This window comes from Sceloporus occidentalis, unplaced genomic scaffold (assembly GCF_023333645.1).
Source record: "Sceloporus occidentalis isolate IW3139 unplaced genomic scaffold, rSceOcc1.0.p SCAF_2, whole genome shotgun sequence".
In the NCBI taxonomy this organism is placed as follows: Eukaryota; Metazoa; Chordata; class Lepidosauria; order Squamata; family Phrynosomatidae; genus Sceloporus; species Sceloporus occidentalis.
Window position 1 is genome coordinate 11,363,123 of NW_028316982.1, and position 16,753 is coordinate 11,379,875.

Below are 16,753 nucleotides of genomic sequence, written 5' to 3' on the forward strand. Positions count from 1 at the left end.
CTACTGTATATCTGTTGGAAGGATCAGAAGGGCTATTCCTAAGCAACTAACTTTCATGTTTATCTGAAGTGGTTATAGCTGAGAGCTTCTGTATAGTGTATTTTGCACTAAGCCAGGATTTATTTATTTTTTAATGTTGGGGTTGTGTTTCAGCAAGGCATGATTCAATACAGCTGAGAAAGGAGAAACTTATTCCAACATGACTGTATTTGTACAGTTAGACATTAAGATTGATGTTCACCTATGCAAACTAAATGAGGTTATTGCAAATATCAATTTTTATTAATTGTGGGCAGGGTCAACCACATGTTAACCATCCAATTAAAAAGATTGTATGTACAGCGCTGTGTAAATTTACAGCGCTTTATAAATAAAGTTTAATAATAATAATAATAATAATAATAATAATAATAATAATAATGTTGGTGCAGGATCACAAAGATTTTGAAAGATAATTATCAGTCGCCTATAAATATTAGCTGCTGTGTTGACACTTAAATAGGAAATACTGAGAACAGGTCTTTACTGGTGAGTTTCAAAACTACCAAATGGTGAAGACCAAGTATAAGTGAATGCGTATTGTATCACAGAGCTGACGGGGAAAACAGAATGTCTATACATTTGAACACCACAAAACTCCAAAAGTTAGAAAGTCACAGTTGTAAAACTGACAACTATCTAAACTGACATTGGGACAAACAAGAAATGAACAAATTACATTCATGTACTAGAAGAGATTTCTTTTAGCTCATGAGCCTGCCAATTCAAAGCAACAGCAGGTCACCTATTTATAGAGTAAGTTATATGGTACAAAACCCGCCTGTCTTCAGAAAAGGCATGAATTACTATGCATTGTATTGAAGAGGGCAGTTTCTCAACAGCCACTTTTTTGAGAGTTTGTGCAGCCTGAACAGAAGATACGGACTGCTATAGTAATCAAATATGTACGCTAAAATAAAGAAAAAAGAATAGGAAGCTGCTAGCAGACTATTGAAACTAGGCTATTTTCATGTGCCTCTTCACAACTCTCATTCTAACGTGAATCACCATGTCTTTCATAAAATTGCTTCTCCATGTCTACCAGAAGCAAAACTTGTGAGAAACATGAGCTGGGCATACATCTGCCAAGAAGATAACATTAGAGTGGAAGAGTTCCTAGCTAAAGAAGCAACCAGAAGTGAGTGCTAAGAATATTCAACAGATGCTTGTTTCAACCTGTTGGAAATGAGTACACAGACCCAAGAACCCATTTGGGTATTGGCAAGGACTCTCTTATGTAACTCACTCCAAGAAAGAACCAGTCACCATGATAGGATAACACCACTTTGTTTCTCACACCAGTTTTGCTTGCCTGAGAAAGAGAAAAGAAGGGGGGAAGGGTCTAATGTGTATATGGCCACTGTATGCTAAGAAAAATGCTAGCACACATACATATGTTTTTTATACATTTTTATAAAAAGGAAACATATGCCAGCCAATGTTTTAAAATGACTAAGGGGCAAAACAGACAGGCATCCAGGAGTGGTCAGAAGCTGCTCCCAGCCTAATTGCCCTGGGGCCGCAGCGAACACATGCTGCAGCCCTGAGGGTGTGTCCTGCTGTAATCCCAAATGGACTGCAGCAAGGAGTTCCTTTTGGGGCTGGTTTTGGGCCACCTTAGGCAGCCCCAGCACAACCCTGGGGTGGCTTCTGGGTGCATGCATCATGTAAATGCCACATTCCTGGAGCTGCCAGAAATACCCCATCTGTCAGTCTGTTTTGCGCCTAATTGACCAAAGTTATCCCCTGTTCTTGATCTGAACTATAGACATAAACCTTGGAGTGAACAAATATGATCAGGATGGCAGGGTCAGGACCGCTATTTGTCATGGGAATGCAACTCTGACCGCCATCAGCACTAAATATACTGGCAAGAGCTGATGGAAGTTGCAATCCAACATTCAGTGGGCCACCCTTGATATGTATAAAGCTTATGCCCAGTATCTGTTAAACCACAGTGCCAGCTGGCCTCTCCCTGGTATTTGAAAGCCAGAATGATTCCTTTTTATAGAGGTCATTCTGAACCACAAGGCAATAGCCATCAGCACTAGGATAACATGGTGTGGCTGCCTAGCAAAAATACTAGAGAAGTAATGCAAGAGAATGATAACGGTCTAGGATAATTTCTTTTAAAAATCAGGATTGAACAGAAACTTGGTCTAGTAAGTCATGATGTATCCAAATCATAAATGAGGGAAGTGAGCCCAAACAACAGAATCCACACAATCTTTTTTTCTGCTGTTCTTTTCACATCAGAGCCTAGACCAGTGATGGCGAACCTATGGCACGTGTGCCAGAGGTGGCACTCAGAGCCCTCTCTGTGGGCACATGTGCCATCATCCCAGCACAGAGTTTGCCAGAGTTTGTTACTAGAAAGCCAGAGGGACATGGCACTTTGCAATAAATAAGTGGGTTTTAGGTTGTAGTTTGGGCACTTGGCCTCGAAAAGGTTCACCATCATTGGCCTAGACTAACTGGAAAATGGACTGGAACAAAATAATCAATAACTGTTCAAAGTTCCAGTCATACCAAAGAGGTTCCAAATGTCCCCCTTTCCTCTTTTTAGGCAACTATCTTAAGGCACAGGGAAATTATGACATTAGATCTAGATTATGCCATGAAAGGGATCAATTGGGAGTCCTGGGAAAGCACAGCTTTCCCAGAATTATTTGATCTGGTAGTAACCACCCCAGATTACTATTGTGAGGAAAATGAAGATGTGGTCATCTCTATAGAAATCAATTAATATCCATTACATGTTCATCTACTTGATTGAACAACTGCTAATAACTGAATGCACTTCAGCTAAAACAGTTTTAAATGTTTGCCCTTGTATATGCTGCCTTGAGTCATTATACTAAGAAAGGTGCGGCATAAGTAAATGAAATAATAATAACAATAATAACAACAACAATAATAGCAGCTCTACACCACATTTTTATATAGTCAAGAGACTGACCATAATTGGCGATTTAAAAATTGTTATGAAGAAGTCATCATAGTGCAGGTTCATAATTTCACTAAAAATTCCAGGTTCAAACAAGCACACAGAAAAACTAACAGATTTAACCTCTACAATAAGGGGGAGCCCTTTAATATTCGATAAACCACATGTAAGAACAGGTTACCTGGGTTTTTTCTGTACTTGTGGGTTGTAGGTGTCTGTACAGTACTTTTTTCACAACATCAGGAAACAAACAAGTAACAACTATAATGATTATGGCAAACCAGGCAGAGCCACTGGACAGCAACTGAACAAATACAAAGTACATGTCTTGGGTGTGCAAAAATGGCCTGGAAAAAGAAAACAAAAAGAAAATGGGTGTCAATAAACAGAGAAGGGAAATCAAACCAGAACAGTTTAACTCTCTTGGTCAGAATGTTATTTAAAGTATTTTTAACCAACCTATCACTACTCCGGCAAGTTGGTTTATAAGACAAACAAACAAACAAACAAATTTCTTCTGCCTCTCCCCAAGGCTTGAGGTGGGGTGCAAATACATGACAAACCAATTAGATTTTCAAATAAAAATCTTCAAATCAGTGGCAGGTGTGTGTGTGTGTGTGTGTGTGTGTGTGTGTGTGTGTGTATATATATATATATATATATATATATATATATATATATATTCAGGTAAATCACAATTCAACACACACAGATAGGAATAAATTTATTCCCAGCGGAGTTTTTTCTTTAAAAAGCATCAATGATGTCTATGATGTCATGGACTTGTGTTAATAAATATTATTTAATTTATTGTTTGTATGATACAGTATTGTCTAAATAGCTTGAAGGCATCAGATCCAGTCTGATCTTGGAAGCTAAGCAGGGTCAGCTCTGGTGAGAACTTGGATGGGAAATCACCAATGAATATCAGGGGCTGTAGCCTATATTTCAGAGGAAGGAACTGGCAAAAGCAACTCTTGAGTATTCCTTGCCTAAGAAAACCCTATGAAAAGTTCATGAGTTCGCCATAAGTCAACAGGCGACTTGAAGGCCTACACACATGGAAGGGAGCCACTGGGAGGAGATTTGTGTAAGGTAGGTAAATGACAGTGAATGACAGTTGGTGAAGGGCAGTTAAAAATGGGTGTTTGAATTAGACAGTTGGGATTATTGAGGGATATGGATGATCTGTGTGAGAGGGTGTGGAAGATTTATAATTAAGCGTCAGTCGGGTTTAGGAATAAATGTGTGGTTTTAAAGGGTGTGAGTTAGTCAGAGAGAAGCGTGAGAATATGTGTGGTGTTTTAAATGTAGTAAATAATTTTTTCTGTCTAGTCATGTTTAACTCCTGTGAACAAAGAAATGTTTTTGTTTTGACATACTTTTGGCCCCCAGGAATGCCATCTAACTGAGAGCTTGCCTTCAGATAAGGTGTCTGTGGTGGCAGCATTACATAAAGAAGAGTAGTGTCCATTGGAGATGGGAGTTGTGTAAATCCTCATATGAACCTTGAGGGCATGTAGATGGTCCCCACAGTTGGTGACACACTCGGGAAAGTACTCACTCTTGGTAACTGCAGTAAGCACTGTGGAAATCTTTGCAACTGGTGGGTTAAAGAGTGGAAATCCCACACAGGATCATATATTGGCTCAGTGGTGGGATTTTCTGAGAGAAACCCCCCACATTTGGTGACAAAAGGGTTGGAGAACTCTACAAGGTCATACATGCCTCCATAGGGAAAGAATACCAAAGCGCTTGAACCATTATTGCAAAAGCCCTATTCCTTACATGCACCAGCCTGGACAGAGATTAGGACTTCTGAGAGTGACTTTAATGAGTGGGCAGCCTCACAGGGATGCAGGTAGTCCTGTTAATTTTTCAAGCCCAAGGTAAGCATCTTGAATTAGAAATGAAAGGGATGGAGGCCCCCAAATGGATACACTTAGGGCCACAATTCAACATCCTCTCAGCGTGGCATAAGTACTGTAATAGTCCAACTACATTCTGCCCTGGTCAGGTGCCATCTGGAGTACTGTGTTCAGTTTTGGGTGCCTCATTTTAAGAAGGTTATAGGACATGTTGGAGCAGGTTCAGAGAAGGGCAATAAGGATGATAAGAGATATGGAGAACAAAACATATGAGAAGCTGAAGGAGCTAGGCATTTAACAGAAGACTGAGGGGGACATGATTGCAGTCTTTAAATATAACAAAGGCTGTCACACAAAGAAGAGTACAGATTTGTTCTCTGCTGTACCAGGGGGGAGGAACAGGTCTAAACTGTTTGAAGTTACAGGAAAGTAGATTTCTACTGAACATTAGAAAGAACTTGAATATGGAGTGGTTTGGCAATGGAACTAATTGCCAAGAGATAATGGAGTATCCTTCTCTGGACATCTTCAAAAGGAGGCTGGACAGCTAACTGCCAGGGATGCTTTAGCTGGAGATACCTCACTGAGCAGGGGTTAGATGTGATGGCCCATGAGGCCCCTTCCAACCCTATGATTCTATGATCCATTTATGGACCTTAAACCATGTTGTGTCATTTACCAACCCTTTGACTTACTTAAAGCTCTGAAGCAACCTTGCACAGCCACTCCATGCTTCATGGCAAGCAGGCAGATTGGAGAAGCATCTGGATACACACTCTATAGCCAGATGTACCATGGCATCAGCATTGAACATCTGGATATGGGGAGTATCAGACACTTTTCCTTTCCTTCCTGTTTGTCACGAAGCATGGAATGGTCTTGTGAGGTGGCTTCAGAGCTTCAAAGTCAGTCAGGAAAGGGGCTTTGGGAGAGGAAGGGAACAACAAACATATAGCACCTGAAAAAGGAGATCTCCACACATAAGTGACATGTGTGTGGATGTCCCTACTGAAACTCCAGTTTCCAAGCTAGGCTCTCAACTAGTTTTCATAGGGCAATATGGCACTATATTTCTAGAGCAGAGATAGGAATAATGTGACTCCACAGGTGTTGTTAGACTGTATATTCTGGCAGTCCCAGCCAGCTTAGCCAACAGTGAGGAATACCAGGAGCTAAAGTCCAACAATACAATACCTTCATGGCCAGATGCCTTGAAAATCCCTGTTCTACAGTGATGAAAATGTTTGCCTCTCTGCTCATTTTCTTCACAAGATTGACTTGGCTGCTTAAGGAACCACAGCAAGAATCTAGTCAAGTTTCTCTGGTGTGCCAACATGCAGCACTAACCTGGTAGTCCATTTGCTGAGTCCCCTTTAAAATGTGGAGCTGGACTTATTCTCATTAACAAACAGAAAAATTAGCAATGGTTGCAGGGTCAGAACAACAAAAATGGCCAATAATACATGCACTTCAGTATATTCATGGAATACTCTCTCCACTACCAAACAGTATAGATTACAATGAGTTAAGATAGCTATAATCCATACTTATGTGCGTGCAGAAACACTTACCAGATAATTCCACCATAGAACAAGGAGAATACAAAGTAAAACGCAATGGAACCCCAGGTGACAAAATGGTTTATCCATGTCCAGAAATGAGTCTCTAAAGCCATCTAAATAAATAATAATATGATAAACTTGGAATTAATTTACTACACAAGTAGGACATTTGATTAAAACAAATTCCATCCCACTCCACTTTTAAGAATACATAGGGTCTACTTTAAAAATATAACACAAGTTAACACGATGGCAAAAAAATTACATATCTCACTTAACACACAATTAAGAATGGTGGTGACTGCACAGCCCAACAGAGCTGTATAGCTTTATTGGGTATTTTCAAGCCATCACACAAAAAATTGAACTATGCCTAGATATCTAAGATGTAAATAACAACTCTGGTGAATGGTTTCCTCGCCATAAAATGCCCATTCATGAACTAACCAGTCAAACAGTAATTATTTAATAGCTAGGACGGAACAGACACATGGAGTGGGTGCAGGGAGAGAAAGAGGGGATTATAAGCAGTGTACAGGATGGGCATTTGAACTTGGGAGTTTCTCCAAATTGTGTTCTTTTGGACTTGCTCAGAGACAGAGCTTGGAAAGACTGCTTAAGAAGAATCAATGTAGTGAAAATGTACTGAAGTCACACACAAATTAAGCAGGGATAAGATGATGTTCTGGGCCCTAGAGCATTATGCTATCACTACTTAGTTATGAATGGCTTCAGCCTCATGTTATGTTCAGTTCCTTGAAAGTAACTTTCCACACTCAACTCCAAAGCTGCATGGCTATTTAATGCCTGGAGCTGAGTGTTCACCAAACTGCACTCTTCTGGCCAAGGATGGATGCTGTACAGCCTCCCCTCAAAGGAGTCTTCTAAGGCACCTACTAGCCCTTATCCAGGGACTCTGTGCTTCTGCCATCTGGTGAGTTTTAAGGCCTGCCTGAGAACTTGAATGCTGAGATTTTCCTCTTGAAATCTCAAAACCAGTATCTGCACAGGATGTGTACTTTGTCTAGTGAAAGAAATCTGGCTTCATAGAAAGCAGAACAATCAAATCCAATAACTACTTGTTCAGTTCCAATTTAAATTACAACACTGACATTCTCTTGCTTGAATGGAGACAAGTCAAAACTACAAATGAAACAGACTGTTAATGGAATGTGAGATAATTAAGAGCAATTACATACAGGAAAGTTACAAGTGAATCTCAATGCTTATACCTTCATTGTAACTGTTATAACCATAACAGTGAAAACCAGAGTACCAAATGTCCAGTTTCCAAACATCTAAGAAAGGGAGAAAAAGATGTAATTTAATCAGGTGGAAGTTAACTAGCTCTGCATGTGCACTGAATGCAGCTGCAATAATGAAGGAAGCTTTGAAGTGCAAAATGCTTACTTGTCTACTTAGTTATTTTTTGAAAGCAAGGGAAGTGCAAAGCAAAATAGGGAAAGTATACAAGTTTCTAAATTTCTCCACAGGACAGGTTTTCCTTCTCCATAAACTACCACAAACCTATGGGAACAGGGTTTTTAAGTACCAAGGAAAACAAGACTACAGGAAAGTCACAGCCAATTATGCATAAATACCCAGCTAATGAGAAATTCCATTGCATGTGAAAGCAATTAGCCTCTAATTAACTGAGTGGGTGGGATTTCCTTCAATGCAGCATCACATATGTATTTTGCAAATCACATTTCCAAAATTCAAAAACAATGGTGGACTTAGGACATTAAGAACAAATATTTTAGTTCAAGAAAGCATGATCTCTGAAAAGGTAATCACACACAGTATTTTATTTTCAAGCAGACTTTTCGGGAACAAAAACTGCATTGGACTAAGGAAATTCAGATGGTTATCAGAAAAGCATTTACTGGCCAGCTATAATAATCGTTATGTAATAGCATTATCTTAATTCTGAACCAGATTATTTTGAATTACTGCAGAATTTGGGATGTTCTCTTCATTCTCTCTCAGATCAATAAAACTTCACAAACAGTCTCAAATGCATCTCCATGACCAGGAAGACTTTAAAATACTATTAGCCTGAAACCTCATGTAAGTAACTTGTGGTCTTCCAGATATTGTGGGACTGTAACTCTCTTTATCCCTCAGTGTTGCTTTCTGCTGGCTAGGGTTGAATGGGGGTACAATCCCAAAACATCTGGAAGGTAGCAAGTTGCCAACAGAAGGTTTAGATGGAAGTGTAAATTTCAATTATCCTGCTGATAATTTTAACCAACAACAAGAAAATTTTCCATGGTTTGCATTCTATGCCCTTGATAGTGTGCAAGAAACCACAGTCCAAGTTTAATGTCAGTGAGCTACCTGCTTCGATGCAAGTTGACAGCGGGTGTATCCACACTGCAGAATCATAATAGCTTAATTGCCAAAGCTCTAAGCTTTGGTATCCTGTGATCTGTAGTTTGGTGAGATATTTAGAATTCTCTGTTAGAGAATTCTAATGTCTCACTAAATTGCACATACTAGGATTCCATTAGATAGAGCCATGACAAAGTGGTATCAAACTAATACAACTGTGTGGTGCCAATACTGATAGTGACCAACTCCAGTAAAATACTCTAGGGAAAGAAAGTTAGTAAAATTGTGTCAATGAAACCTAAAGAGTTCTAAGTTTGGGACCTTTAGGAGTTTCAGACCAGTGCCATTATCATCAAACAATAATAGTTTCTGTACTCTCTGAAGGTTATGCTTGTATCTTCCAAATAATGGAGAGCTTATTCACAGTGGACTCTCTCTAGAAAGCAAGCAAGAGGCAGTACATATCTGCACCTTGTTGCTACAGTAATGCTATTCCATGGAAGAGAGTAGAATTCTTATAAACTTTTTAAAAATCAGCCATAATTGGGAGGTGAGGAGAAGCAGAATAAGCATAAGCTGTTGCGTTCCTCACTTTGTACTCTGCATTTCTTTGCCAATAAGACATATACTCTGTCAGTTCATTAACACAGCTCCTAAAGATACAAACTGAAGAGGATTCTTCCTCCACTTCAAACCAATTTGGGAGACTTTTTTAAGAGCAAGGAATTTAATACTAAATTACAGCTGCAGTGATATTTCATAAAACACACACAAGTCTTGCACAGCGTTCTTTGTTGCCCTTAAATGAGCCACACCAGAAAGACCTTGTCACCATTTATTTTTGAATGTGTTCAAGGAGAAAGGATGCTGCATTCTTTTAACACAGATACAAAAATACTGTATCTTGTGTTTTCCATGTCTTTCTTCCTACAATACAGACGCTTACCATTTGCCTGTTAGGTTTCAATATCTGACGACATGCACAGCATGAAAAAAAGGGAGGGGGAAAGAAAAACTAAAAGATCAAAACAGAAGTACAGCATTATAGGGTATGGCTATCAATCCTACGGAGATAATATTTCCATGTTAACAGCTTCCATTTTTTCCCTAATACACTTCCAAGTGTCAAAATTGAGGGTAAACCTACTACTGCATAATTTTCTATCCACACAAAGGCCTGTTACAGACTGCCAAAATAAAGCTGCTTCGGGCCTCTTTGGAGGTATGCTATTTAAATGATGCATGCATCCTAAGAATCTGGAAGCTGCACCAAAGTTGCACTCCAGTGCTTAGGAATGGAGTGTGGCTTTGGCGCGACCTCTGGACTCTTAGGACCCATGCATCATTTAAATAGCATACCTCCAAAGAGACCCGAAGCAGCTTTATTTTGGCAGTCTGTAACAGGCCTAATACTGAATAAAATGTTCACATCAAAAGAGAAAGGAATTCTGCAGGTGATTCAGCTGTGAGCCTAAACAATCCTCTTGACACACATATACTTTGCAGGATGACCCACTAAACCAGGGTGACTGCAGGTTACTTTGGCCACCTGTACAGCTGCAAGGTCACAGACTGCAGGAATGACAACTGTGGCAGATATTGGACTGAGGTCTTGCACAGCAGCCTCTGAGTAGATGCTTGCACCCAAACTGGTAAAGAAGGGCAGGAAAGGATTATGCCTGGAGAGTGGAGTCCTGTATTTTTAGATTGTAAGCCTGAGGGCAGGGAACCGTCCAATTAAAAAGATTGTATGTACAGCGCTGTGTAAATTTACAGCGCTTTATAAATAAAGGTTAATAATAATAATAATAATCTCTGAAAACAAGGGGTGCAATTTCCTGAGGATTAGTCAGGAGGACTCAGTCCACTGAGAACATTAAACAACCAGCTAGAAAGTTGGTAGCCTATATCCCTACAAATCTAAACAAGCTTTTCTAATACACAACTGATGTAACACCTAAGATCATTGTTTTCAAAGGCAGTATAAAGGAGAACTCTTTCCCCAATAGGACCCCTGCCCACCCAAAACGAAGCCTGGTGTCCTCTTCCTCCAAAACACACACTGGAAGCATAATGTCATAATGCATACATTGGTTCACCTATATTCATAAAACTACGAGACTAAGGAAAGTTATAAGTCTGGGACTCAAGCTACTGAGCATGTTGTCTGGCTCAGCCCAAACTCAAACCAGTGGTCTTTTTTGCATCCTTTCCTCCATTCCTATAATTACATGGAACCCCAATGTGATCACAAGATCTGGCATGTAGAGACACACTGCTATGCTGGCATGTGATTGTGTTGAGAGTTAGCCAGGTACATTTCCTGCTTCTAGTCACCATCTACATCACTATTCCTCATTCAACACACATGGGTCTAAACACACTTTTCCAAGCCTAGGGTCTTCCTTTTGCTTGGTTACACACGTTACTGTTGCTTAGACAGAGCTTCATTTGCTAAGAAACCCTCATACTGCATACAGGCAAGTGCCATGCCATTGCTCAATCATACTGGGAGCTTAGCTACTTGATCAGTTTACTCAGTAGCGCTCCCATTCTGTGTAGATGGTCCTATGACTAAACTGTAAGGCAACACTATTAGAGCTCTAGAAAACCCTGCTGTGGGAGTAGGAAGCAGGACTGTTAGGAATTGCTGAATGCTTTACCATATATACGTCTATAAGTCTAAAAATTTATGCCTGAAAATTGACCCCCAAAATCCCAGGTCAACTTATTTATGGGTCACTCTGGTAATGTGACAGCCGCTCTTTAAGATCTACCCATGCACTGTGGAGAGGTGTTTATTTCTCTCTGGAGCCAAGAAGAAAGAGTCCTGAGTGATTGATTGATATTGCTGTTTGTTTAAGACCCCCCCTCCCACCCACACATTTGGCTAAAACGAAAGCAGAAATGATGCAGCAAAAAGCCTCAACGAGTGTCACTCTTGCTATATGCACACATGAACACACCAAAGGAGCCTCCAAGTTTTACCCTCGACCTATCCACAGGTCATGGCAAAATCCATAATTTTGGCCCCAAAATCTGACCTCGACATATATGAGATCGACTTATAGTGGAGTATATACAGTAATTCTTCTTTGGTAAAACTAAACTCTGTGGAGATTTTTCTATGCCATTGTTGGCCTATCCTGCTACCAGCTAACACCCCTCTACCAAATTTCAATAGTACATGTCGAGGTGTATCACTTCTAGTTTTTCAGAGATCTCTGCACAAATCACAAGGCTCTTAACACTACTATCCCATGTGAGATGGTGACAGAGGAACAAACCTATTTTTTACAGAGGTGATGATCAGATCAGACGTGGTCTATATCTGAGGGGGATTGCCCCCAAACTTTCACTGAAAGATGGCAAATAGTACCACCATAAGCCTTAAGAAGTATGACTTACTATTTAAAAGTTATTTCAGGCAATCTAAGCGTATACCCTACTCAACACTATTATTCTTTCCCCCTGCTTTCCATGTTAGGACCAAGGCTCTTTTCACTGCTTTTTAATTATTCACTCCTGTAACTGAACCATTGTAATCATAGTGATTCTTCACGGTTTTTGTGTATTTTCTATTTTTATTTGTTTTAGAAATACAGTTTTTGAACCCTTTGTGAAGTCATAAGGATAGGGATCAACTTTAGTGTACTGTGTCTCAAGTTAGAAGACTCCTCAAGGTGCTGTACTGCAGAATGCAAGTAAGGTTGTACTGAAAAGGTATTGATGAGCTAAGCTGAGAACATCCTGGAAAGCAACAGAAAGGAGAGTCCCTGGAGCATATTTAAGACCCAATTTGCTACTGAATTTGTTCAGTAGTGGTACTCATTTGCTCTTATATATCAAAGTCCCCACACTTTTCCACATTTGCTTAATCTAGCCTTCTGCAACTTCACTTCTACTCTATAAACTTTATTCCACCCCTTTAACGATGAAAATATAATTGACATGTATTTCACAATGGTTATCCAGTGAATACAGCATTAAGTTACGAAAAGTATCAAAACATGAAACATTAAGTCCACATTTGTTTTAATATTAATTATATATTCTACTTTACCTGGCCATTTCCTAGCAAAGAGGTATCTTCCCCCATCAGAAGATATGAGCCAAAGAAGAAAACAAATGCATGAGCAAAACCCAAGAAGGTCCAGTAAAGGAAAGGTTTAAAGCGCAAATGGGCATTTTTACTGATGTCTCTGTAGAAAGAAGAGGGGAAATGATACAAGCTTATTACTGCTATTTTCTAGTTAACAATGAAATCATTTTTAATTCCAAATGAATTTGACATGCTATCTTAATTGCATTTTATAGCATCTTTCAAAATGTTAAGTATGGCCTTGAAAACAACCATAGACCTAAAGATCTGTTTTGTAATGAACAAAGAAAACTGTTCTTTGAGACAAACCATGACGTTTCCTGTCACTATGTAGCAATGAAATGACAACTAAAGATAATTCAGTACTACATGCTAGGGGAGACAGAGGACAGAGTACAAGCCCCATTTAATTGCACTCATTTTTCTCTCTTCCATGACACACCTCACTCAGTGAACCAACTTTCAATTTGTCAAAATATGATCAAAATATTGATGAATTTAGGAAAGGTATTATTTAAACAGGTGAAAAGGATCACATAGATCAAGGTTTAAAACCTCTTGACCACAGGTTTTCTTTTCTGTCTTTTCTGTACTGTGTTATATTTGATGCTCTACTCAAATTGATTTCATTACATTCTCTTGTAGTGTTGAGTTGAGAAAACTGGCAATTCAAATTTATGCAAACTGCATCATCTTAGTTTTCGATTTGCATCATCTTAGTTTTTGATTTGCAATAGGACATGTTTCATCTATGCTATGTCTCTTCCTTGAGAACAGTCTCTCTACAAAATAGTCTTACTCACAGATGAAAGGAGAGGACAGATTTCTACACTAAAACTTGTACATTTGTCCCTCCCTGTTTGCGGACTTGCAAAGACAGTGATAGTTAAGATGAGACTCAAGTGACTGGGTTATTTATCTTCCTATTCCTGTCTATGTAAGCAAGTTACCACAGGAAGAAAAAATATTCTGGCCAGTGGTCTACAGTGATCATGTATATAGGGCTTTGAAAGAAATTCACTGATTATAGGTTGCTGGATGCCATCTTACACCTGGCCCTGGCCCATTTGGCTTAGTAATGATGACTCCAGCTTACAATGGCTTTCCAAATCTCATGTAAACCTTAAAAGCAAGTGGCTGAGAGCTGCCACTGCCAGTACTACCAAAGAAGGAGGGAAAAACCAGCCCAGACAATTAAAAACCAGCCCAGACACTATCCTGATATTTGCTGGAAGTCAAACTCAGCAAAATCCTCAAGGTCTAGCAAATTCCTCACTTGCCTGGAAGACAATTTCATGGTTCAAAAGGTGGAAGAGGCAACAAGGGGGTCAGCTATTTTAGATCTGATCCTAACCAACAAGGATGACTTGGTTAATGGGGTGCAAGTGGTGGGATCATTAGGTGGAAGTGACCATGTTCTCCTGGAGTTTGTAATACAGTGGAAAGGAGAAGCCAGGCAGAGTCAGACATGCATCCTAGACTTTAGGAGAGCGGATTTCAGTAAACTTAGAGAAGTATTGAGGGCGATTCCATGGTCAGAAATACTAAAAGATAAAGGAGTTCAGGACGGATGGGACTTTCTCAAAAGGGAGATACTGAAGGCACAATTTCAAACAGTTCCAGTGAGAAAGAAAAACGGGAGGTGTCTCAAGAAACCAGGATGGATGACTAAGGAACTTTCAACCGAGCTAAGTTTGAAACGGAACATGTATAAGAAATGGAAAAACGGGGAAATCACGAAAAAGGAATTCAAAGAAATAGCAGGCATGTGTAGGGGTAAAGTCAGAAAAGCTAAAGCGCAGAATGAACTCAGGCTTGCTAGAGAGGTTAAGAACAATAAAAAGGGCTTTTTTGGATATGTCCGCAGCAAGAGGAAGAAGAAGGAAACGGTAGGGCCACTGCGTGGAGAAGATGGCAAAACGCTAACAGGAGATAGAGAAAAGGCAGAATTACTCAACACCTTCTTTGCCTCAGTCTTCTCAGAAAAGGCAAAGGGTGCTCAACCTGAGGATAATGGAGCAGAGGACAGAATAGGGGAATTTCAGCACAGAATAAGTAAAGAGATAGTAGAGGAACACCTTGTTAATCTAAATGAATTTAAGTCTCCGGGACCAGATGAACTCCATCCAAGGGTATTAAAAGAACTGGCAAAAGTAATATCGGAGCCATTGGCAATAATCTTTGAAAACTCCTGGAGAACAGGAGAGATCCCAGCAGACTGGAGGAGGGCAAACGTTGTCCCCATCTTCAAAAAGGGGAAAAAAGAGGATCCCAACAATTATCGTCCAGTTAGTCTGACATCAGTTCTAGGAAAGATTCTGGAGCAGATCATTAAACAGAGAGTCTGTGAACATCTAGAAGGCAATGCCATAATCACAAAAAGTCAACATGGGTTTCAGAGAAACAAGTCATGCCAGACAAATCTAATCTCTTTCTTTGACAAAATTACCAGCTTGGTAGATGAAGGGAATGCTGTGGATATAGTATATCTTGATTTCAGTAAGGCCTCTGACAAGGTTTCCCATGACATTCTTGCAAACAAGCTTGTAAAATGTGGGCTAGACAAAGGAACTGTTAAATGGATCTGTAATTGGTTGACCGGCTGAACCCAAAGGGTGCTCAACAATGGCTCCTTTTCATCCTGGAGAGAAGTGACCAGTGGGGTCCCACAGGGCTCTGTCCTGGGCCCAGTGCTATTCAACATCTTTATCAATGACCTGGATGACAGAATTGGGAGCATACTTATCAAATTTGCAGATGACACCAAATTAGGGGGAATAGCTAATACCCCAGAGGACAGGATCAAGATTCAAAATGACCTGAATAGACTAGAAAGCTGGGCCAAAGCTAACAAAATGAAATTCAACACAGAGAAATGTAAGGTATTGCACTTAGGGTGGAAAAATAAAATGCACAGATACAGGATGGGTGACACCTGGCTGAATGAAACTACGTGTGAAAGGGATCTAGGAGTCCAAGTAGACCACAAGTTGAACATGAGTGAACAGTGTGATGCGGCAGCTAAAAAGGCCAATGCTATTTTAGGCTGCATCAATAGAAGTATAGTGTCTAGATCAAGAGAAGTAATAGTGCCACTGTATTCTGCTTTGGTCAGGCCCCACCTAGAATATTGTGTCCAGTTCTGGGTGCCACAATTCAGAAAGGACATTGAGAAACTGGAGCGTGTCCAAAGGAGGGCGACAAAAATGGTGAAGGGTCTGGAAACCATGCCCTATGAGGAACGACTTAGGGAGCTGGGGATGTTTAGCCTGGAGAAAAGAAGGTTAAGAGGTGATATGATAGCCCTGTTTAAATATTTGAAAGGATGTCATATTGAGGAGGGAGCAAGCTTGTTTTCTGCTGCTCCAGAGAACAGGACCCGGAACAATGGATGCAAGCTACAGGAAAAGAGATTCCACCTGAACATTAGGAGGAACTTCCTGACAGTAAGGGCTGTTCGACAGTGGAATGCACTTCCTCAGAAGGTGATAGAGTCTCCTTCCTTGGAGGTCTTTAAACAGAGGCTGGATGGCCATCTGTCAGGGATGGTTTGATTTGGATTTCCTGCATGGCAGGGGGTTGGACTGGATGGCCCTAGTGGTCTCTTCCAACTCTATGATTCTATGATTCTAAATGACAGTGGAACTGGTCTGGATATTTAAATGGCAGCACCTGTCAGGGCAAACTCTGGCAAAAACTCTGCAGAATTTGTAAAAACCCTGCAATAAGGTAAGATACCCCAAATCTGGAGTGGATAGGGCCTTCTCATCCCAGATTTAGCAATAAGGCCACACAACTCAGGTTTGGCAATTAGGCCACCATCTCCCCAGATCTGGGCAGAGGGCAGGTTTTTAAAACGCAAAGATTTTCCTAAATTTTTAAAACAAAATTGAGGAAGGGT

The 16,753-nt window shown here is 40.1% G+C and overlaps 1 protein-coding gene across 9 annotated transcripts in view; it reads right to left on the bottom strand.

Moving 5' to 3' along the window:
• LOC149317974 (phospholipid-transporting ATPase IF-like) overlaps nucleotides 1-16,753 on the bottom strand; it is a 142,547-nt gene that overhangs the window by 32,660 nt on the left and 93,134 nt on the right. For 7 of the 9 annotated variants that reach the window (XM_089508767.1, XM_089508765.1, XM_089508760.1 and 4 more), the window contains exons 25-29: nucleotides 12,814-12,952; nucleotides 9,697-9,720; nucleotides 7,649-7,714; nucleotides 6,426-6,529; nucleotides 3,168-3,333 (exon numbers count right to left, since the gene is read on the bottom strand). In XM_089508767.1, the coding sequence (XP_089364893.1) occupies nucleotides 3,168-3,333; nucleotides 6,426-6,529; nucleotides 7,649-7,714; nucleotides 9,697-9,720; nucleotides 12,814-12,952 (499 nt within the window). The remainder of the gene's footprint in view (nucleotides 1-3,167; nucleotides 3,334-6,425; nucleotides 6,530-7,648; nucleotides 7,715-9,696; nucleotides 9,721-12,813; nucleotides 12,953-16,753) is intronic. The other 2 variants (XM_089508762.1, XM_089508761.1) reach the window with 1 other exon arrangement.